The 22,995-nt window shown below is 42.8% G+C and overlaps 1 protein-coding gene across 1 annotated transcript; it reads right to left on the reverse strand.

The window, feature by feature from the left end:
* Positions 1–414: 414 nt before the first annotated feature.
* PPM1G (protein phosphatase, Mg2+/Mn2+ dependent 1G) lies at positions 415–18,466 on the reverse strand. Its single transcript, XM_004451429.4, has 10 exons — positions 18,183–18,466; positions 5,889–5,958; positions 5,295–5,380; positions 4,705–4,837; positions 3,580–3,995; positions 2,831–2,992; positions 2,227–2,461; positions 1,714–1,843; positions 1,326–1,428; positions 415–1,025 (listed from the first exon to the last, which is right to left on the reverse strand). The coding sequence occupies exons 1-10, from the start codon at positions 18,300–18,302 to the stop codon at positions 819–821; spliced, it is 1,662 nt and encodes a 553-aa protein (XP_004451486.1). The 5' UTR covers positions 18,303–18,466; the 3' UTR covers positions 415–818.
* Positions 18,467–22,995: the final 4,529 nt, after the last annotated feature.

The following is a 22,995-nucleotide window of genomic DNA, read 5'->3' on the forward strand; positions in this document are numbered from 1 at the left end:
CACGGGACGCGTAGTCCGCGGGAAGCTGAGGCGGCCAGGGCGCCACAGCGTGACCAGGAAGTGATTGTGACGAAAGACAGCGCGCGGGCCAATCAGGGGCCAGAGGAAAACTGGGCGGCGAGCGAGGCAGGAGCCCCGGCCCAGCCTCAGGGCCGCCAAGCCGGTTTTGAACCCTCCCTGGAGGAGCTGGGCTATTACTCCAGAGTCGGGGGCGGGCGGCGGGGTGGGCGGCGGTGAGGAAGAGCGCGTCAACGCCAGGGCCCGGGCCCCTTCCCCAAACACACAGGCACACGCAGCCGCACACGCGAACAAGGCTTGGCAGATGCCACAGATGGCGCCAAGTCAGGGGCCACAGCACCCTGGGTGGCTGGGACAGCACCGCAGAAGCGAAAAAAAAAAAAAGGACACCAATGGCACGATTAGGTTTTGGCCTTTAGTCTGAAAAAGTGTTGACTGAAAGTTGTACAACAGAGCGGGTGCAAGCGGCTAGGGGTTGTGGAGCCGCTGATAAAAAAGAATGTCCTTAAATAAAGTGTTCACAGAGTAAAAACCGAACCACCAGTCCTTCCCTCCAACACAACAGCACAGGCACAGAACCGGTGATGAGCCCAAAGGAGCAAGGAGGCGGCTGGGGAGGACAGCAGAGGCTCCCAGGCTGCTGTGTGGAAGAGAGCCCTCTTTGGAATGGGCTGAGACCACCCAGCTCCCCCTGCACGCATCATACCCGCTGCTAAGGCTAAAGGAAAAAAAGACAAAACTCAGTCTCAGGTCCGGAGGGCTCAGAAAACAGTCTAGGTGGGCAGAGGTGTGGACGATGGCTAGTCCCGCTTGGCCTTCTTGCTGTTGTCACTGTTGTCATTTTTCTCAGGCCCCTCAGAGGCGAGCACCTCCTCCAGTTTCCGCTTGCTACTCTCTGGCTGGAGCTCTGCTGTGTTTCGGGGCTTGAAGCAAATGATGATGCAGGTCATGTTGTCACATCCTGTACCATCCCCAGAAGTGTCAGGTGCCAGGCACTGATCTAGCAGCTGCAAAGGGGATGAAGCGGTAGCTCAGCCAAGGAATTTGAACATCTTCCTGGGCAGAGCCTAAAGCCCCACAGGAGGGCTGGGTGATGGAAAGGAGGTGAACAGGCACCAGGAATCAATCATTTTATGCTATGAGGCATAAAGCTGAGCCATGGGGAAATGAGAGAAGATGTCACTTTACAGCAGGGTTTGGTGCCTGTCAGTGATTAGTGCTTCTCCAGGCCCCGGTCTCACCTCAGACAAAAAGAGAAAACTGGCAGTGCGGACCAGATACCCTCTCCCATCTACACTGGGACTCACCTCCTCCACGATGGATGACAGTAACCGAAGCTCCCCATTTTCATCACGCTGACTAATCTTTGATTGAATAAAGTCTATGACTTCCTGGCTGCTCATCACATTCCTGGGTTAAAAACAATAATGAGAATCACACCAAGGCAGAGTAGAGGAGTGGGGACAGAGGTGAGGCCCAGGCCAATGCAAACACCTACAGATTCTCCTCGCTCTGCCTTGGGTTTGGTGGTCTTGATGGACAGAGGGGCCTGCCTAGGCTCTAATCCTAGATCAGCTCGAGGAAAGGTGCTGAATGCAGCCATTAAGAGGGATGATAAAGCCAAAGGTGCTCAGAGCTCTAGAAGAAAAGTAATGCTGCAGAAAGAAAACTTTAGGGCATTCCGCCAGTGCTCACCAGATGCCATCGCAGGCAATGACCATGAATTCGTGGTCGTCAGTGAGAGTCAGCACCTTGATGTCAGGAAGGGCAGAAATCATCTGTTCCTCAGGTGGCAAGTTCTTGTTCCTCTTATAGAAGTGGTCCCCTGGAGTAAAGGAATGGTTAACTGACTAGAGTAGTCTAGGTCCTTCCCACAGGCTTGTGTTTGAGGCAGATTGAGCCTTGCCATTCATTTCCCTTCTTTAAAATAAAAAAGTACCATATCTAGTAGAATAAAGTACTGAGTTCCAGCTTTTCTAGTTTCAGCCCAGTCATCAGGTTACTGAAACTTAAGTCACTAACCTTTTTCATTACCCAAAAAGTAACAGGGATAATGATAACTATCTTACCTAGTTCAAAGAGATCTTTAAGGACAGGTAGTAGCTGTGAAAAGTATTTTGAAAGTGACAAAGGCTATGGAGATTTAAAGTTTGTTATCAGGTAGCCTAGGACAGAGAACAAGACCCCAGAAGTCTTTCTGGCCCTTACCGATGGCTCTGGAGAGGTTGAGGCCCCCGTTGACTCGCCCATCCATGGTGACTTTGCCACCAGCATTCTTGATGCGTGCCAGCTCCACTTCATCCTCTGGTTTGTGGTCATAGGACATATCTAAGGCTTTGCCAGCCTCAGACACCACACAGCGAGAGTCTCCTGCATTGGCTACAATCAACTGCTTCCCTCGAACCAGAGCCACCACTGCTGTAGTGCCACTGTCAGAGCCAGGCTTAAGAGGAACAAAAGGGAACGTCATGGAAGCTTCGGTCATGAATTCCTCCCTGATGCTCCTAGGACCATGCCCCTATGTATGCTTTTTCCTCTGACCCAAACCACCAGGAGAGCTTTAACCAACAGAAGGAAAAGTGCAGGTTTCATCTTTACAGAGAAAACAGTGCACTCCCTCTATCTTTTTTGGGGGTAATTCTATCCCAAAAACTCACTATCCAGTTCACCTTGCAAAATAAACCCACCAGTCAGTGGCCATGATGTCACCCCTAAGTTATCAAGGGATTCCCCTGTCCCAAAACTAAAATCAGGGGATTTACACCTGCCTCCTAAGTCTTTTCCAGACTCACTACTCCCCTTCCCCACACACCTCCTCTTTGCCTTCCATTCCAGGAACCATCATGTCTTCTTCTTCTTCTTCTTCTTCTTCCTCTTCCTCTTCTTCATCTTCTTCTGCCTCCTCAGTGTCATCCTCATCTTCCTCATTTTCTGCCTCCTCACTGCTGTAGCCATCCTCTTCCTCACTGCATTCCTGCCAGAGGGAGAATGCCAGGCTGCTGAGACTGGGATGACCTTCTGCCCCCCTCCCCCCAACTCATACCCAGAACTAAGCAGCCATGATTGAACACAGACCCCCTAAATACAATATGATCATAATGGGAAATTAGGGGTGGAGTGGGGAGGGGAGAGGGTTAGGGTGGGTATAAATGCCAACTTGACTAGGCTCAGCAGTCACCAGAAGGAAACCCTGGGGAAGGCCAGGGCTGTCAACCAAAAGCACCTTTCAGGCAATGAGGCCAGAAAATAAGTAGCCCAAAGAGAAGAAAACACCCAGATATCCAAATTACCAACTATCTTCTCATTCTCTCTCTAGGAGACAGACTCTGAAAGACTAGAACTAGATCTATTTGTTATAGTGACAAAGGAAGAGGTAAGAGGGCAAGTGGTACCTGTGACAGTGGAGATAATGAATTCAAGAAGGCTAAAGCTTAGAATACAGAGGATCTTGGGGGATGATGTCAAAACAGGAGAAGAAAAAAGGAGCTGAAAGATACGGGATGGTCACCAAACAGGCCCTCTTTGCCACTTCAGCATCTGCCTGTCCCCACAGGCCCTTACCTCACTGTCTTCCTCTTCCTCCTCCGCCTCATCTGACTCATCCTCACTGTCCTCAAAGAACTTGGACTTAGCAACTCGAGGCAGCTTGTCGGAGGCTGAAGAGCAGGAGGGCCCAGCCTCACCAGTGGGGGTGCCAGGCTCACCAACTTGACCTGCCTCAGTCCCACGTTCCGAGTTGGAGGAAAGGCCTGAGCGGGCCTTAGCTGTGGGGCCATTTTCCTCTGAAGGAGTTTCCCTAGATGGGTCCTCAGGTCCTGCCTCCCCATTGAGGCCCTGGGACCCTGGTTCCTCGCCTGTCCCAGCTCCAGATTTGCTGTGGGGAGGGCCCTTGTGACAGTTCTGCCCGTAGCGTGTCAGCAGCTCTTCAATAGTCATGGTAGCCTCTTCATGCAGCAGTGCAGCCTCCTCATTGTCCACTGCAGGGAAGAGGCTAAATCAGGGTCCCCAGGCCAGACTCCTCATGGGATCAATCCCTCTCACTACCTCCACAGCTCCTGCGGCCGGGAGTCACGACATCAGCACAACCTCCCCCCTCTAAGGCTCCCCTCACTTTTCAAGTCTCAGAAGAACATCCCCCAGGCCATCCTCTCTTCAAGAACATCTGCCTCTGAAGACTTTCCTTTGGCTTTTCCTTTCACTCCCTTCTTAGTCAAAGGAACACCACATACTACCACATACTATAATTCCCCTGGCACCTCTCATTTACCATCGGACAAGTTAGAAACCCTGTTCTAGCTGAGGACCCAGGAAGCCCACAGTGCTAGTCTATGCCCACAGCCCAGGCCTACTGTCTGGTGGCGGGGGCTAATGACTGCTCCAGTCTTGGGAAAAAAGGTCACATAAACACTAGCAGAAAACAGGAAGAACCCCATCACAACGACAAAAGATAACATAGGTAAAAATGCTGACAACTCTGAAACCAGGCACTCAACAGAGGTCAATGCCCTCCCTCCTTTTTATAATCACATAGAGTGCAGGAGAACACCAAAGGCTTCTCTAACGTAAGGCCTCCCCACGCCACTCAGGAGCCAACCTCTCTCAGAATTGATATATAAACTATATGTATTAAAGAACAGTTCTCAGTAACGCCGATTCCTTCTCAAACAGGTGGGATGCCACACTTACCATCGTCTTCATCAGCTACTTTTTCTTTTTCATCCTCATCTTCAGTGGGTCTCCCTGCAATCTGTGCCAGTTCCTTAATGACTTCCTCAGTGGTCAGTTTGGCATCAATAGCCAAGAAGGCATCTTCCAAAGCCTGAGCATACAAGAACAGGATGAGGCAAATGAAATGCCAAAGTACAATCCTGGACACAAGGATGGGAGGCAAATCTGCCCTTGGGATCCACCACACCAGGATCTCAGAGCTAAATAAAGCAATTCAGAGACCTGAGAATAATAAGGCAGCTCTAAATAGGCCAAATGAGAATAAGCTCATTTTAGGCACAGAGTTCTTTAGGAAGAAATGTGGTAAGAAAAAGCTTGTTGGGAGGGGCTGATGTAGCTTAGAGGTTGAATGCTGGCTTCCCACACACAAGGTCCTGGCTTCAATCCCCAGCCCCAATACCGCAAAAAAAAAAAGGAAAGAAAGAAAGAAAAAGGGAAAAAAAGAAGAAAAAAAGCTAGGGGACAAAGAGAAAGGAAACATGAAGGAAGGGTTGAGAAAAAAGGGAATGCCTAAGGAAATGGAGAATGAACAGTGTGAGAAGACAGACCTTCTGTAGCTTGCCTTCCTTGTAGGCCTTCTGATCTTTGATGATATCAGGAAGATATTTGGCACAGTACAAGGCAACTTCCTCCCCTAAAAGAAAGTAAGGTCACCCAAAGCACTGCTTCTTTGTACACAGAAAGTGATATAAGATTTATATGCCATACTGGTGTGAATGCCAAGGATGATCTTACCTCATTATCTTATCTTAGCACACCTGAAACCCAAATGGACAATGTTTGGAAAGTTCTAACCCAGAAAATCAATTTCAACATCACCTCTCTCAGGGCTGTATCAATATATCCCTTGTCTTCTGTCACCTGTATACTTATTTCTCAGTAAAAAAAAAAAAAAAAAAAGACCAATGCTAATGTAGGAAACAGGTTTCTTGGACTAAAACAAGGACTGATGAGAACCAACGCAATATTCTATTGGGAAGGAGGAACAGCAGAATAGGGGAAAATAGCACCAGGCAGGAAATTATATCAGAGGACCAGACCCTAGAAAGGAAAACCCTAAGGACCTGTTCTTGCCCTGACAAGTCAGGAACTGGGATCCCAGAAGTTGCCAATATGGTACCAATATGGTGTGTTCAAGTTACCTCCATGACCATCGTAGACAGAAAACATGGCTGTCTCACTGTCCAGCTCAGGAATACAGTTGTGAGCATCCTAGGAAAAGAAGAGGAGAATCAGCATTTCTCAAGGTCAAAGGGGATTCCTTTCTTGTATACCTCTAGTCATAAAATCGCCTTCAAACCATAATCTCACTAACCCTTCCCTGGCTGACCTATATGGCCTGGAAATAAGAAGGAAGACAAGAAGATAAAATAAGAAAAGAAGGGAGTAAGGAAGGAAGGGAGGGAGGAAGAGGGAAAGAAATGGGAGGGGGGAAGGGAGAAAGGAAAGGAGAGAGAGGAGACTCAGGTAACTACCTCTGTAGTCTAGCAGCCTTAGCCTAGGAGACCTGACCCTTCTGGATTTGTGGGAACTATAGGGAGAACCAAAATAAAGGATTTTTAAGGTCACTTCCAGACCCCAATCTATGATTCAGTGAACTTCTAGGAAGAAAATGTTAGGAAAGGTAGCAAAAAGGGACCTGAGGGCCTAAGAAATATTTTCCAGGTAAAACAGAAATGTTATCCTTCTTAAAGATCTCTTCAGCCATACTCTCAGGAGCCTCCATTCCCCAATCTTTCTTCAACGATCTTTTCTAGTGATGTAACCATGGTCCCCTTTGTCCCATCCCCTCAATCTCCTAAGTGAGGAACAAAACTAAATACAAATAGGCTACAAGGATGGCAATTGGGAGATAAACAGGTTGACAGATGGAGACTCACACTACTTTGTGTTGTTTAATCTTTTTGTTCCTTGATTCTCAATGCCATTTCCAGAACCAACCATCAGTCACATTGCTCTGCCTTTAAGTTTGAGGGAGTCTTACCCATTCTTCTTTATATTGATTCTGTGGGCTGTTGCTGATTTTTTTCCCCTCATTTTTTCTATTTTCAGAATTTTTTCCCCAACCAACCAAACAACATTTAGGAGAGAATGCAGGAATGAGAAATGAAGCCTGGGCTTCTGTTCCATTTAGGCCCTCATTTTCATCACCTGGACAATGAGGTGAGTGTTCGCCTTACCAATCTGATAAGTTTCTAGAAGAACCCTAAAATAGTCTAAATAAAAGGACTAGAAACTTGTATACTAAAACAACAACAACAACAACAAAAAGGCACCTTCTAAACCAGGGGTTCTTAACAAAGAGTCTGTGAACTTGAACTGAAATTCAAAACAATATTATTCTTGTGGGGATGTACTGGTACGGGTATATTTATTAAATAATATGTAGTATAGTGTAGACTTAGTGAGGGGTCCATGGTTTTCACCTGACTAGCAAAGGGGTCCATGCAACAAAAAAGGCTAAGAGCCCCTAATCTAAATAAATTCTTCCTCTCTTCTCTCAAAGCTTAACTCAAGAAGTTAACCTTTGGGCTATGAAGAGGATATTGTTACAAATATCTTCCCAACAAGTAATCCTATTAAGCTACACTGTGTTTAGTACTTGGTAAATGAAATTTACAAGACCCCATATAATCAGCCCCTACCTCCTATCCCTGAGATATCACTCAACTCTAGCAGCATTGTACACCAGAAGAGAAGCTTGCAATGGTCCTGCCACACCAATTTGGATAGAAGGCTGGGCATGGTCAAAGTCTACTAATAACAAAATTCTGCCACCCTACACTAATGCTCCAAGCTGAGCCAAAAGTCAACAGAGACTATCAGACCTGGTAAAAAAGTATATCACAGCTCACTCTGTCCTACCTTGGATTATACCCCACCCTTCCTTCAGATACTCTCAACAAACAAACAACAGAAGATATAATCAGGTATTTATTCTGGTTAATTATCCTCCGGTAAGTTTATTTCCTACCTTGTTCTCCCTCCTCTTCCAGGCATTAGCATGTAAAAATTTCTAATTATATTAACAATGAGAAAATCATAATGTTGTCACTAAAATCACACTATACATTAGTTACACAAGTCTAGAAAATAAAACAGTGATTTTAAGGTAGGGAAAAAAAGCATCGAAAAGAGGGCAGGTCTTGTATTTCCCTCTGATTGCCTCTAAGAGGAAGTGCCCTAGAATCTAAGGGGTTATGCAGCTGGTCCTTAATGGCCTATCTAGGGTCATCCCCAACTGCCTCTCAGCCTCATTCCCAGGATCCAGAGAGTGTCACAGCCCAAAGGTCCCCATGCCCCTCTTCCCACCACTCTCCTCCCTCTAAATGAGGCTGGGACTTATTTCACTGAGTCTGCCTGGCTTCAGTGCCTTCTCAAACTTTAAGGCCTTGAAGAATTCATTCACTTATCATAAATGTGAATACCATTAAATGCCAGCATGTATTCTGAGTGCCTCATGTATATCAGCGAACAAAATAAAGACTCGCATTTCATAAAAGGCTTCCATCCTAGTGAGGGATACAGACAATAAATGCAATAAATAGGTAAATCATACAGAATGTTAGAAGATGGTAAGTGCTACAGATAAAAGAAAAAGTAAACAAAGTAAGGAGGATAGGGCTGGGTTACAGAAAAGCAGTGGAGAAGTGACTAGGAGTGGACACAGCGCAGCAGAGGAAGGCAAACCTCCTAAGGACCTCGGCCTCAGCAGTAATCACTGGAGTCAGGCTTGGTTTATTTTTTATTTTTATTTAAAAATTTTTTTTCTTTCAGGCTTGATTTAGTTTCAGCAAAACAACTGGGTCACATTAATGTCAATTTTATTTTGTCAATTATATAGTGTGGTTTGATGGTATGGAATTTATGCCCCATCCAATGTTTATTCATGTCATTTTAGTGAATATTGGAGTTTCACAAGTATTGCTTTCCATTAAAAAAAGAAAAAGAAAAACCCATGCAAATACTCTCCAAAGTAATTTGTGACATAAAGAAAGCAAAGAGCAGATATGATGTATACAGTAAGTTGCCATTTGTGTTAGAAGTGGGTCCATAAGGCTAGCTATTTGTCTTTTCATACTGTAATACTACAAGGATACAAAGGGAACTGATCAAAGCAGGTAACTATGGAAGAGAATGAAGGAGGAAGACAGACGGGATAGAGATTGAACCACGGGAATATATACTTCTTTCTAAAGTAAACTAAATGCTTTTAAAAGACTATATATTGGAGCAGATGTGGCTCAAGCAGTTGAGTGCCCACCTTCCACATGAGAGGACCTGGGTTCACTTACCGGTGCCTCCTAAAAAACAAAAACAAACAACAAGCAAAACAAACAAAAAAACCAACTCAGGGAAGCTGACATGGATTAGTGGTTGAGCTTCCCATATAAGAGATCCTGGGTTTCAATCTGTAGCCCCTGGTACCTCAAAAAGACTACATATTACTAAACTTGAGAAACTAGTCCAAATATTCACTTTTTTTGGAAGGAGAGGATAAGATCATCAACTGCTTTTTCTCTTTCCTGCAATGTCACATCTAGATCACAGGTGTACTGGCACTTTTTATTCTTCACTCTCTATTCAAACCATTTTTCAACCTCCTCATCTGTCCTTCACAGCAGCATACGATTTTTAAGCAGAAGATCTAGCCCTGGTGAACATATGAAAAAATACTTAACCTCATTAGTAAAAAAATGAACATGAAAACAAAGAAATATCCTTTTGTGTGAAATTAGAATGGAAAAAGATGACTAATATCCAGTGATAATAAAAGTGAAGGTAAAATTGAATTCTTGTACCCTGATTGACAGGAATATAAATTAGTACAGCTCTCCTGGAGGGCTATTTGGTAATAGGCATCCAAATTTCAAATGTGCATGCCCTTTGAGCTAGTAATTCTACTTCTAAAAGTTTACTTCATAGAAGTAATTAGATAAGGGTACATAGATATGTACAGTGATTTTCATTACAACATTATTTATAATTTAGAAATTTGTAAGCATCTAAATTTCTATAAATAGATTTGAATATAAATGGTACATCCCTCCAACAGAAACATGCAGCTGTTAAGAAACGATCAATGTGTGTTAGCCTGGAAATGAGTTCACAATATATCAAGTGATAAAAAACAAACATAGATATAGATATAAATATCTTTCTATATGCTAGAAACCTAGAAGATCATAGATCAAACTTTGTAGTGGAGAATGAAATTTGGGTAATAATTATTTTCTACTTTTCAAAAATTTTTAGTTTTGTACAATATGCCAAATTTCTCCATTTTGAACAATAACAACAAAACAAACCTATGGGGAAGCAGATTTGACTCAACAGATAGACTATCCGCCTACCACATGGGAGGTCCAGGGTTCAAACCCGGGGCCTCCTGACCCCTGTGATGAGCTGGCCCATGTGCAGTGCTGATGCGTGCAAGGAGTGCCGTGCCACACAGGGGTGTCCCCCATATAGGGGAGCGCCACACGCAAGGAGTGCACACCATAAGGAAAGCCACCCAGCACAAAAAAAGTGCAGCCTGCCCAGGAGTGGCGCTGCACACACAGTAAGCTGATGCAGGAAGATGACACAACAAAAAGAGACAGATTCCCCATGCCGGTGACAAGAATACAAGTGGACACAGAAGAACACACAGTGAATGGACACAGAAAGCAGACAACTGGGAGGCGGGGCAGGGAATAAATACATAAAATAATTTTAAAAAACTTATAGGACAAATAATTCTCATTAAAAAAAAACAACCTATGAACTGGCTTTGCGTCATCATTCTACCATAGACTGTGTGCTCTCGGCCAGCTCCCTCTTGGTGCACCTCAGTTTTAGCCTCTATACTATGGAATAATATCTACCTTACCCTACATCATCACAGGACTCTTGTGGGGATGATGCAAAATAGGTAAAAGCTCTTTGGAAACCGGAATTTACTTAATAAAAATATATTCAGCTCTGAATCTTGCACCTGGTTCACAGTTTTTTTCTCTATCCTTTTTCTGAAAGGGGAACGTCCATCTTGAGGTCTCAGTTCCCACGTGGCCAATTTTCTCTTCCACTTCTGGGTAAGGCTTTGTATCTTTATCACTTGGAAGTGCTCCACCTACTCCAAGAACTTCAACTTCCATCCTCGATCATAACCTCCCTTACCTTCACCCTTGCCTTTCTTTCTCTGACCCTTTCTGAGCCACACCTAAGTATTTCAACACTGTCTTTCAGCAATCTGGAAAAACTCATCCAATCCTGTATAACCCTACAACTGCTTTCTTTACTCCCAAACCAGGACCACTAATTATTGCTAGTAATAAGTCTTGAACTATTTCATCTTCCCTGTTCTACCTCAGTAGTTTTCCATAACTTTACTTCTACCACAAAAGCAATATTTCTCTTCTCCTTGATTAACACTTCCTCTTAAACTCCTAATCTCAATTGCTTCTCCTTCAAGACCTACTTAATAGAAAAGGCAATAATCTTACTAGCAAGCCAGTGAGCCAATTTACAGGCTTCATTCTTCTCAACCATTGTATAGGATTAGATAGTGTAAACCATGGCAGCTTTCTTGAAACTTCTCTTGGGTTGGATGAAGAATTACAGTTCTACATCTCCAACTGCCTGTTTCTATAGGATGCCCCTTCTCCACCTCAAGTTTAACATATGTAAACAGGAACTCAACACTCTTCCAAAACCAGAGCTGTCAATGGAATTTTTAATTCTCCCAGGCAACACCCTTGACTTTCCCGCTGTCTTCTACTGCTAAGTCTACCTTTGTAAGCCTCCATCATCTTGTTCCTGGATTCTTTGCTCTTATATTTTTTTTAAAGATCTTTTTATTTATTTTTCTCCCCTTCCCTCCACACGGGTTATGAGTAATTTAATTCCTGTCCTGACTCTACTCTCTATCCCCTGAAATCCAGCCTATTTACTGCTGCCAGATTAATCTTCCTAATGTAACGGGGATTTTTGGGGTTTTTTTTTAAAGATTTATTTATTTTTACTTATTCCCCCCTCCCCCATTGTTTTGCATTCGCTGTCTGCTCTTCTTTTTAGGAAGCATCAGGAACAGAACCCCAGGCCTCCCATGTGGGAGGGAAGCACCTAATCGCTTGAGCTGAGCCACTTCTGCTCCCAATGTAACGTTTTATTGCTAGAACCTTCAACGTACTCTCACTGAATGTAAGATTAATTCCAAACCACTTAACTGAAAACTAAGGCACTCAATCAGCACTCCTCTCCATCTCTACAATCTAATATCCTCTCATACCATTCCCCAAAAGAAACTGCTCTGCTCCAGATGCTGACATTCCCTCCTCCCCAAAAGGTAGTATGCATGTCTACCTTGGAAGCTTTTCTTATATTCGTCCTTTGAATACCACACACACAGAGACACACACACACACACACACACACACACAATCCTTCTTCCCATTTATCTGTTATACTCTTTCCTTAAGGTCTAGCTAAGTCTCACCATCTCCAAAAGACTTTTCTTCACCATACCAATACTCTATGATCGTTCTGTCATCTAAACTCCTTTTAGTCTTTACTGCCTCTATACTAATAACTTGGCACTTTTAGGATATGCTACCTTGTGACACTGTCTGACATTCTATGGGGGGTGGCAGTGGGGGGCTCTTAGCCACAAAACCAGATTGTACTTCACAGCTCTGGGGCCTAACACTACTATATTCTTCAATACAGCAGGACCTCCATGTTTGCTTACCACAATGAGTTCGCAGCTACCTTAAGGATACATCCTCCTTCGTGTCCTACCCTAAATCCAGAGATGTATCATAGCACAAAACTACTGAGATGGTCCGTCCAGCAGAGATGACTCCTAGAATAACACACGTCATCTGAGAAAAGACTCTCTGACCCTCTAGAAAACCACTGGATCTGTATTCACTAGCTAGCTGTTGTCCACATAGCCTAATTCATTTCTGGTCACTCACATTCTCAAGGATCTTCCTGATACTGGATTATTTCATTTTCCAGAAGTCTGACATAATTTGGGGGATTTTTACCACACATGGCAGCCACCCCAACTCCATTTAATCAATCATAAAAAATACAAACAAGACTGAACCTAGAATCAATGCTCTCAAGAGCACTTACTATTTATTTACACCCCATACCTATCATCCTTTGCTTTATATCTATAAGCCTTACCCAGTCCGAACATATCCCCCAATCCCACTGAAAAAATTTTTAAAAGGCCTTTTGGCCAACAGAATTCTATTTCTTTCCCTTTAAAGGGCGTGTGGGATATTTAATAATGCCATCATTATAGTAGATGACAGACAGACCTGCAGTTCTCACTGTACCCTTTGCATAGAAAAGGCTCATACTGGGAATTTATGTATTCTCTGGTACAGTGAGTGACTATAAAGCAAAATTAACACATTTCAGTCAACTTTTTTTCTGTAGCACCTACAACACTTTCAGGTAGATGCCACTTATTTGTTGATTAGATCTAAAACTTTCAGCACATCTCAAATTCTTTGAGAACTCCTTATTGTAGACTCATTTAACAAAGACATAGTATGTCTTTTTATATAGCTTTATCTTTAAAAAAATAAATTTTAAAATAAATCTTTAATATGTAAGTTTTTCTTAAATGGTGACCTGCAAGAAGAGATTGAATTAGTAATTTAAAAACTTCCCACAAAGAAAAGCCCAGGCCCAGATGGCCTCATTGACAAAGTCTACCAAACATTTAAAGAATATCAATTCTTCATAAACTCTTCCAAAAACTAGGAGAACACTTCCCTACTCATTCTATGATCTCAAAACCAAATCCCAGGAGTGAATGTGGTTCAAGTGATTGAGTGCCTACTTCCCACATGGGAGGTCCCAGGTTCAGCTCCCAGTACTCCTTAAAAAATTACAAAAACTAACAAACAACAAGCAAAACAAATGAAAAAACCAACTGAAGGGAGCCAACGTAGCTCAGTGGTTGAGCACCAGCTTTCCATTTACAAGGTCCCAGGTTCAATCCCCAGCCCTGGTACCATGAAAAACAAAGGACAAACAATGACGACATAAAAAAAAAAAAAAAAAGGGGGCGGTGGGGTTGAATGGGACCTCATATATTTTTTTTAATGTAATTTAAAAATAATAATAATAAATATTAAAAAAAAAAAAAACCACCACCCACAAATACCCAAACAAAACAAAAACCAAGTACTTCACAAGAAAACTACAGATTAACACCTCTAATGAATATAGACACACACACACAAAATCTCAAACAAAATACTAGCAAAGCAAATACAACAATATATAAAAAGGGTTATAAACCATGACCAATGGGATTTCTCCCAGGGATGCAAAATAGGTTTAACATCCAAAAATCAATTATTGCAGTACATCCTATCAATAGAACAAAGAACAAAAAACATATGATCACCTCAATAAATTTAAAAAAAAAAAAAAATTGGCAAAATCCAAACAGCCTTTCCTGAGTGAAACACTCAACAACCTAGGAATAGAAAGGAACTTCCTCAACCTGATTGACTGCATCAGTGAAAAACCCACACTAACATCATACCTAACGATGAAAGGCTGAAAGCTTTCCATTGCGTTCAAGAAGACAAGACAGAGATGGCATTTTCACTACTGCTATTTAACAGTGCACTGGAGGTTCTGACCAGGGTAATTAGGAAAGAAAAAGAAAAAAACTTTCCGTTCCTTGTAAAGGAAGAATTAAAATTATCTCTTTTTGCAGATGACATGATCTTACATAATATATATACACACATACACACATATATATATGTATAGTGCCAAGAATCCACTAAAAAATTGGTAGAATAAACAAGTTCAGCATGGTAGCAGGACACAAGATCAATGTACAAGTCAACTGTACTTCTACCAACAATCCAAAAATGAAATTAACAATTCCATTTATAATAGCATTTAAAAGAATAAAACACTTATGAATAAATTTATCAAAACAAGTTCAGCTCTCTCTCGTGTGCTCTCTCACCTGTAGACCCATTCCTGCCCTCTGTGCACCACTCTCGTTGTGTTTCCTCTGCCATGTGGCCACACAAGTAAAACTTGGGCATTTATAACCTATAATGGGGAACTGTAGTCTGTAACTCAGCCCTCTTTATCACTTTTCACACCCTTCCTCTCTACCTGGGACCCCTGATCTGTTATTTTCCCCCATTTCTCTTCCCTATCTGAATAAATTATTGGCCTACCCCCCCCCCAAAAAAAGTTCAAAACTTGTATTCTGAAAACTAGAAAACATTGTTGAAATAAATAGAAAGGAGAACAGATGTAGTTCAAGTGGTTGAGTGCCTGCTTCCCACATATGAGGTCTTGGTTTCAATCCCCAATACCTCCTAAAAACAAAGTGAACAAATGAAAACACCAACTCTCATTGGGGAGCAGATGTAGCTCAGTGGCTGAGTGCCTATTTCCCATGTACAAGGTCCTGGGTTCAATCTCTGGTATCTCCTAAAATAAACAAACAGTCAAACAAGTAAATAGACAGTCTATGTTCATGAATAAGATGAGTTAATATAGCAATACCCTCCAAATTGATCTACAAATTCAATATAATCTTTATCAAAATCCCAAGTGGCTTTTGTGCAGAAATTGACAAGTGGAAGCATTTTGGCTACCTCTCTTCAAAACATCCTTGTTCCAGGGAAGCAGATGTAGCTCAAGGGATCAGCTGCCGTCTACCATATAGGAGGTCCAGAGTTGGATTCCCAGGGCCTCCTGGTGAAGAAAAGCTGGCCCAAGCAGAGAGCTGGAGCAGCATGATGATGCAACAAAAAGAGACACAGAGGAGAGACAATAAGAGATGCAGAAAATGAGGGAGCTGAGGTGGTGCAAGAGATTGAGCACCTCTCTCCCACTGCAGAAGTTCCCAAGATTGGTTCTTGGTGCTGCCTAGAGAAAAAACAAGCAGACACAGAATGAGGAGGGAGGGAGAAATAAATAAATCTTAAAAAAAAAAAAAAACAAAAAAAACTACCACGGTTCCACAGCAAAGGGGGCTTGAGAGAGGCAGAAAGTATGAAATGTAAACCACTGATGGCTGCCATCCTTGTCTGAAGAGAAAAGGGAGTATAGCATTCTCTAAGTCTGGAATCTATGTACCAGTCAGGATTTTTACAACCCTTGTAAGGTGTATTGGTATAATAAACGTATCTCAACTGAATCATTAGGGCCAAGTAAATAAGGTAAATACACTTTATTAATGGGCGGAATTAAGCCCTAAAGGTTATGAGGAACAAAAGTATACCTTCTGGAATTAAAAAAAAAAAAAAAAAAAAGATTCACTCAAGAGGCTAGAAGTTATTTTATTGCAGTTGCAACAAAACTGTTATACTTTGAACAGAGAGGAAAAAGAACCAGAAGGAAAAGCATCAATGAAGCAGACCAGGATCCCAAACAGTACTTAAAGATTTGAGTAAGTATATTCAACCTTTCAAACAAGGGTAATTTAGAAACCAGAAACAGTACAATACAAAGATCTCAACACCTTAAGTAGTTATTATCTCTAAGGAGGGAAATTAGGTTAGGATCTAAAAAACATTCTAGCAAGGTCTCTACATACCGAACAGCCCCTGATGGAAAAAAGTCATGTTGTTATTACCAATGGAGTAACTAAAATAAAGGAAATGCCTTGCTGAGAAGCAGCCAATAGCACAAGATCACTGGGCAAACGACTTGGAAAACTGAATATCCAAGCAACTCAACTCATAAAGAAAACTAAAGAGTGTCCAAAAAAAAAAAAAAAAAAAGGAACAGAGGGAGAGGGAAAATATGAATGAAAAATACAAAGGAAAAACCTTACTGTGAGATGAGATTATAAACCTCAAATCTTACATTAACAGAAAATGCCACAGAAGTGAAACCTCCAAAGACTATCTAACCCAAACGTCAGCCTTACTTTAAGGCTTTCCTTCTCAAGATATTTCTAACAGTCAGACAATTACATTTATCAAGCACCCAGTAAGCTCACGCTGTGTACCGTCATGCAAAACGAATGCTGTATTTCAGTTTGACGCAGATGATGACAGCACCTAGTAAGTGTCTTGAGCAATTTGCTCCTATAGATTCTTTCCACCAAGGCACTAGTTGTAACCTTTCAGGGCCTCAGTTTCCACACTGTAAAATGTGGCAGCCACATTAGATGAGATGTACAGGATCCTTTCCATTCTTGAAATTCTATACCCAATGATAGAACCGTAATGAAAGACTATTGTGGGTTTAAAATGTCTGAGAACAAACGTTTAAGTGTATACTGTCATTCCAGAGCTAACCACAGGGAGGAGCGAGGGATTTGAGAACATTTCCCAAGGGAGAGAATATTCAGCAGTTACCTGGAGCCCACCTAGTAAGTGGATCAACCCTCAATCTCAGACACAATTAGAACATTTCCCTGGCCCCACTTGCCTACACCTCACAACCCTCTTCACAAAGACACATCTTACACAGTACTTCTTCCTTTCCTTCCTACCACGGTTTTCCCTGACGTTCTCTTTTGTAGTTTCACATCCATTTTGCCCAGTGCTACTCCTTTTTATCCAGACGTGGGTTTTGTTTTTGTTTTTTTGCCCTTTTTGTCCAACGAGAAATATTCTAGAAAAGAAAATCACATACTTCCCTGTAGGTCGTAGCAACAATAAAAAATTATGAAATGACTGAAAATCAAGGAAACTATATAAAAGCACAGGCAGATGACTATTACTGAAGAAGTTTTAGAGAAATCCCCAGAGGGGAAAAAAAGTACAAAACGCAACAAACAAGAAATTATAGTGACTGACACAGTTCAAGTTTCCCAAAAGGTCGTAAAAGGCCTTAAAATGAGAGCACTAACAAGTGACAACTCTTGGAAGTCAAGTTAAGCCTCTGAAGTTAACATGCGGTGCCCAGGGCCAGACGACAACAACTAGGGAGTAAGAATGTGAAAGAGAATTATTTGCCCGAATTTCCTGTCACTGTCAATCCTACCCTCAAGAGGCCTCCCACAACAAATATTTCAACTAAACTTAAAAAAAAAAAGTCATTCACATCTGTTCGTCTCTTCCTTGAAAAAATAAATGAATTAAATAGTACCTCTTCTCCTTGACTCCCACACTAAACCTCACCCCAATTACAAGCCCAGGCGGCTAGGTTGGCACGAGAGGACGGCGCGCAGCACCGGGAGACGGCGGTCAGTGAGTGGAAAGTGCCTCTCCCCACATGGCCGGGCCCTCGCCAAGCCAGCCACCGGCACCCGGTCCCCGAACCCCCGCCGTTCCCTTTCGGCACCAGCCCCGCGCTCGCTGCCGCCCCCCACATGGCCGCTCCCGCCCGAGGACCTGGCCGCGGACTCCTCCCGGGGAGGCCCCCATTCCCCCGTTCCCTGTCCCCGTTGGGTTCCCGCCCTGCTGCGGGCAGCCTGCGGGCCCCACCCGCCTCACCTCCATGGAGACGCGCCAGCCCTGCATGGCGGAGAAGCCGTAGGGCAGCGGCAGGCGTGCGGCGCCGGCCCCGTCCCCGGAGCACTTGACCGTGTTGGGCTGGGAGAGGTAGGCACCCATGGCGATAGCGGGCCGGCGGCCTCAGGGGCAGGCGAGTGGAGGCGCGACCCGTGCCGGCGCCGGAGCCGGGGCCCCGGGTGCGCGCGTGGCAGGAGCGGGCGCGGCGGACACCAGGTGCCGGTGAAAGGCGCGAGGCCAGCCGGGAGGCGGTAACGGGACGGGAGCAGCTAGAGAGCGGAAGCGGAAACAGCGCTGCTGTAGACCCCGCCCGGCCGCCGCCGCGCTGCGCGGCGGGCGGTCATTTCCTTAGCAACTCGCCCCGCCCGCGGGACAACGGCCCGCCCAACCGCCGCTCCCGCGAGATTGGCGTGGCCATGCCCCCAACCGTCGCGGCAGGCCGTGGACGTCCTTCGGCTACCTGTTAGTAGTCCCGGCGCCCCGGCCTCGCTCCGCAGCCCTGGCATCGGCCTTTTGGTCCGAGCCTCTTTTGTGTCGCGCCCGACGCTTCCGATTGCAGCCCCTGCTGTCCCCACCGCGCCCTCCCGTCCCCGCCGCATTGGGTTCAGTCAAAGTTTATCAGTGCCTGTTGTGAGCTTACGAAGTACCTGGCCTGGCCGGGTGAGGCCTGTAGGAGACTAAGGCGGGGAGGCGGGGGCGGGGGGCGGGGGGGTGCTGCCTTTTCTGACCAAGGAAACAACTCGAATTAATACAAGGTAGAGAGGTTTGCGACGGCCTGTACTGGCTGAGACGAGATCAAAGGAGGGGAGGACGAGCTGGTGCTTGGCGGGTGGAAAGGATTTAGACCTGCAGAGAGGACGCTTGGGGAGTACGTTTGCCCATGCAGAGGCGAGTAATGTTAACGTTGGCGGGGTAAGGAAAGAATGTAAACTGCCTTTGGGAGGATTTTTGAGGAAGCTGGCCGGCCTCAGAGAGTGGTTTTGAGAAATGTAAGTATAGATATGGTCGTAAGCGGCAAGATGGATGACATTTTAGTACTGTTGGTTTCGTCATTGTGTGCAGTGCACATGGGAGGTAGAAAGTCTGGGTACTGTAGTTGGTACTGTGATTGGTTAGACGGCTCTTAATCTAAGCACAAGATAAGAAGGACTGGGGCTAAAGTCGTGATGGAACAGAGGTGAAAGAACAAATTAGACAATAAGAAATCGACAGACTTTAATAGATTGCTTGCAATCAGGAATGAAAGGGAAAATAAGTCACTTCTCCAAACTCGGACCAGGTCAATTCTTTAAAAATACAAAACTAATCATGGATTCCTGTTGCACTTAAATCCAAATTGTTTAATATTGTTTAGGAGACCTTCATGCATGACTAGATTGTAGCATGTCTTTCCCACTTTCTCTGCACTTCCCTACCACTCTGCTTCAGCAAGAAGTCTTTAGATTCCTCCAAAGCCATGCTGTCTTTTCCTATGCTTTCACTGATGGAACACATCTCCCCACCCACTCCACTTCACCATCACTTCTTCCAAGAAATCTCTAATATCCCTGCACTGACTCGAGTCCCCACTTGCTTGTCTACCTTTTCTAAGAGGCAGAAACTCCATTGAACTTACCATTGTACCCCCCAGCCCAATTCTTGTACGTGCACAATAATATTTAAATATTTATGGACTAAATGAATAACAATGTTTTGACCTTAAATGACAAAAATTGGTGAAGCCATTAACAGAAAATAAGTTGGAAATTGGGGGAAGGATGCCTAGTCTTGGGAGAAAATAGTAGGTTCAATTTAAGGTGACAACTAAATATAGATACTGGAAATCCTGAATTGAAGTTAGACTATGAGAGAAGATGAGGTTAATTACGCCTACAAGTTCATGAACCTGGATGAGATCTCTAGAAAAGGCAGTGTAGAGGGAGCATGAAATTATTCAGCGCCTTTTGTTTTTACTTTTTCCTGAGAATGGAATTTGACATTGTGAAAAGAGTATGTGTGTAGCACAGTCTGGAGATTTCCATTAGATTAGGGAGGCAGGGTGAGCCAACTCTGCCTCATCAGAAATCTAAAGAATAGCCATTTCTCGTGGTATTTGTGGACCATTCTGTTTTTACAGTCTATAGCCCTAGAGACTGGACTGAGCAGAGCTTTAGTGAGACTATATGGAGAGCCTGGAGGAAGTCATGACAAATCTCAGGAGCAGCAGTGGTTTGGAGGAAAGACAGCTGAAAAATTTTTTTTTTTTTCCAGAGTGGATCGATGGCATACTTAATTATTCCTTAGTATTCTCCAAAATCCTTGGGAAAGAGAACTTTCCTTGGCCATAGAGGCTGCTGAAAACAGATTGACCCAGAAGAACCATAGCATGTTACTTAGAAAAGATCTGCTGCTGCTTTTAATAATCCCTAAGGCCAAAGTTCTTACAACTGAGGCTCACAGACACATTTAGGGAACGAAGAAGAACAAAAGTTGAAATCCTGCTATCCTGTCCACCAAAATGGCTTCCTCTCCACTGCTGTAGCTATGTCTGACAGCTGTCTTCTGTCAATGATGTCTAACATCATTGGCCTGCTCCTCCTTACCCATTACTCCCTGTATTTTTAACCTACCTGGATTGTTACATTATTTTTTATTGTGGTAAAATATACATAACAAGATTTACCATTTTAACGATTTTAAATGTAAAATTCAGTGGCAAAAAGTACATTCACAACGTTGTGTAACTATCACCACCATTTCCAGAACTTTTTCATCATCCCAAACAATCTCTCTGTCCATTAAGCAATAACTCTCAACTCCCACTTCCCCAAGCCCCAGGTAACCTCTACTCTACTTTTTGTCCCTGTTAATTTACCTATTCTAGATACCTCATATATGGAGAAGTATATAATTTTTGTCCTTCGTGTCTGACATTTCCCTAAGAATGTTTTCAAGGTCCATCCATGTTGTAGCATGTTTCAGAACATCATTCCTTTATATCGCCAAATATTCCATTGTATATATATGTCACATGTTACTATATCCATCTACCAAACATTTCAAGAACTAATACCAATCCTGTTTAAACTCTTCCAAAAAATTGAAAGAGGGAAAATTACCCACCTCATTCTATGAAGCCAACATCATCCTAATACCAAAACCAGATAAAATTACAGACCAATCTTTATAATGATCATAGATGCAAAAATTCTCAACAAAATATTTGCAAAATAAGAGCAACAACAAATAAGAGATATAGTCGGGTTGAGTGCCTGCTTTGCACATATAAGGTCCTGGGTTTGAACTCTAGTACCTCCTTAAAAAAATACTTGCAAATCAAATCCAACAGCTTATTAAAAGAATTATACATCATGATCAAATGGATTTTATTCCTGGTATACAAGGGTGATTCAACCTAAGAAAATTGGTTAGCATAATATACCACATTAACAAATTGAAGGGAAAAAAACACATGATCATCTTGATTGATGCAGAAAAGACATTCAACAAAATCCAGCATCCTTTCTTGATAAAAACACTTTGAAAGATAGGTATAGAAGGACAGTTCCTCAACATGATAAAAGACATATAAATATCCCACAGTCAACATTGTACTCAATGGGGAGCAGTTGAAAGTCTTTCCTCTAAGATCAGGAACAAAACAAGGATGCCCACTCATACCTGTTATTCAACATTGTGCTAGAAGTTCTAGCTAGAGGAATTAGGCAAGAAAAAAAAAAAAAAAGACATCTAAATTGGAAAAGAGGAAGTAAAACTCTCACTATACTGAGATGACATGATCCTATATTTAGAAATATAGATCCTATATTTAAAAAATATTTTGGTCTTTCTAGTGATCTCTGTGGACATTTTTGCCCATTCAATGTGAAGAAAATATCTACAACAAAGCCATTAAAGCTAACAAATGAGTTCAGCAAAGTGGTAGGATACAACATTAAAAAATCATTTCTATACACTAGTAATGAGTAGGCTGAGGAAATTTTTTAAATTCCATTTACAATAGTAACAAAAAGACTCAAATACCTAGTAATTTAACCAGGAATATAAAGGATCTGTAATCAGAAAACTACAAAACTCTGATAAAAGAAACCTTAACAAATGGAAGGACATTCTGTGTTCATGGATTGGAAGACTAAACATCGTGAAGATGTTAATTCTACCCAAGTTGATTTATAGATTAAATGCAATACCAATCAAAATTCCAACAGCCTACTTTACAGAAATAGAAAAGTCAATTGCCAAATTTATTTGGAAGGAAAAGGTGTCCTGAATAGCCAAAAACAATCTAAAAAGAAGAGCGAAGTCAGCGGACTCATGCTTCCTGGCCTTGAAGTGTATTATAAAGCTGCAGGGCTTAAAACAGCATTGTATTGGCATAAAGATGGACACGTCAGTCAATGGAATTGAATTGAGAGTTCAGAAATGGACCCTTACCTCTATGGCCAACTTATTTTTGATAAGCCTACCAAGTCCATTTTTCTAGGACAGAACAGTCTCTTCAACAAATGGTGCTGGTAGAACTGGATATCGATATCCATAACCAAAGGAATGAAAGAGGAGCCCTATACAAGAAACAATTCAAAATGGATCAAAAACCTAAAAAGTCAAGACAATAAAACTCCTAGAAGAAAATGTAGGGAAACATCTACCAGACCTTGTAGGTGGGGGTCTTTTAAACCTTAACACCCAAAGCAACAAAAGAAAAAACAGATAAATGGAAACTCCTCAAAATTATATACTTCTGCAAGTCAAAGGACTTTGTAAAGAGGTTAAAAAGGCAGCCTATTCAATGGGA

Source organism: Dasypus novemcinctus, chromosome 25 (assembly GCF_030445035.2).
Source record: "Dasypus novemcinctus isolate mDasNov1 chromosome 25, mDasNov1.1.hap2, whole genome shotgun sequence".
NCBI classification, from domain to species: Eukaryota; Metazoa; Chordata; class Mammalia; order Cingulata; family Dasypodidae; genus Dasypus; species Dasypus novemcinctus.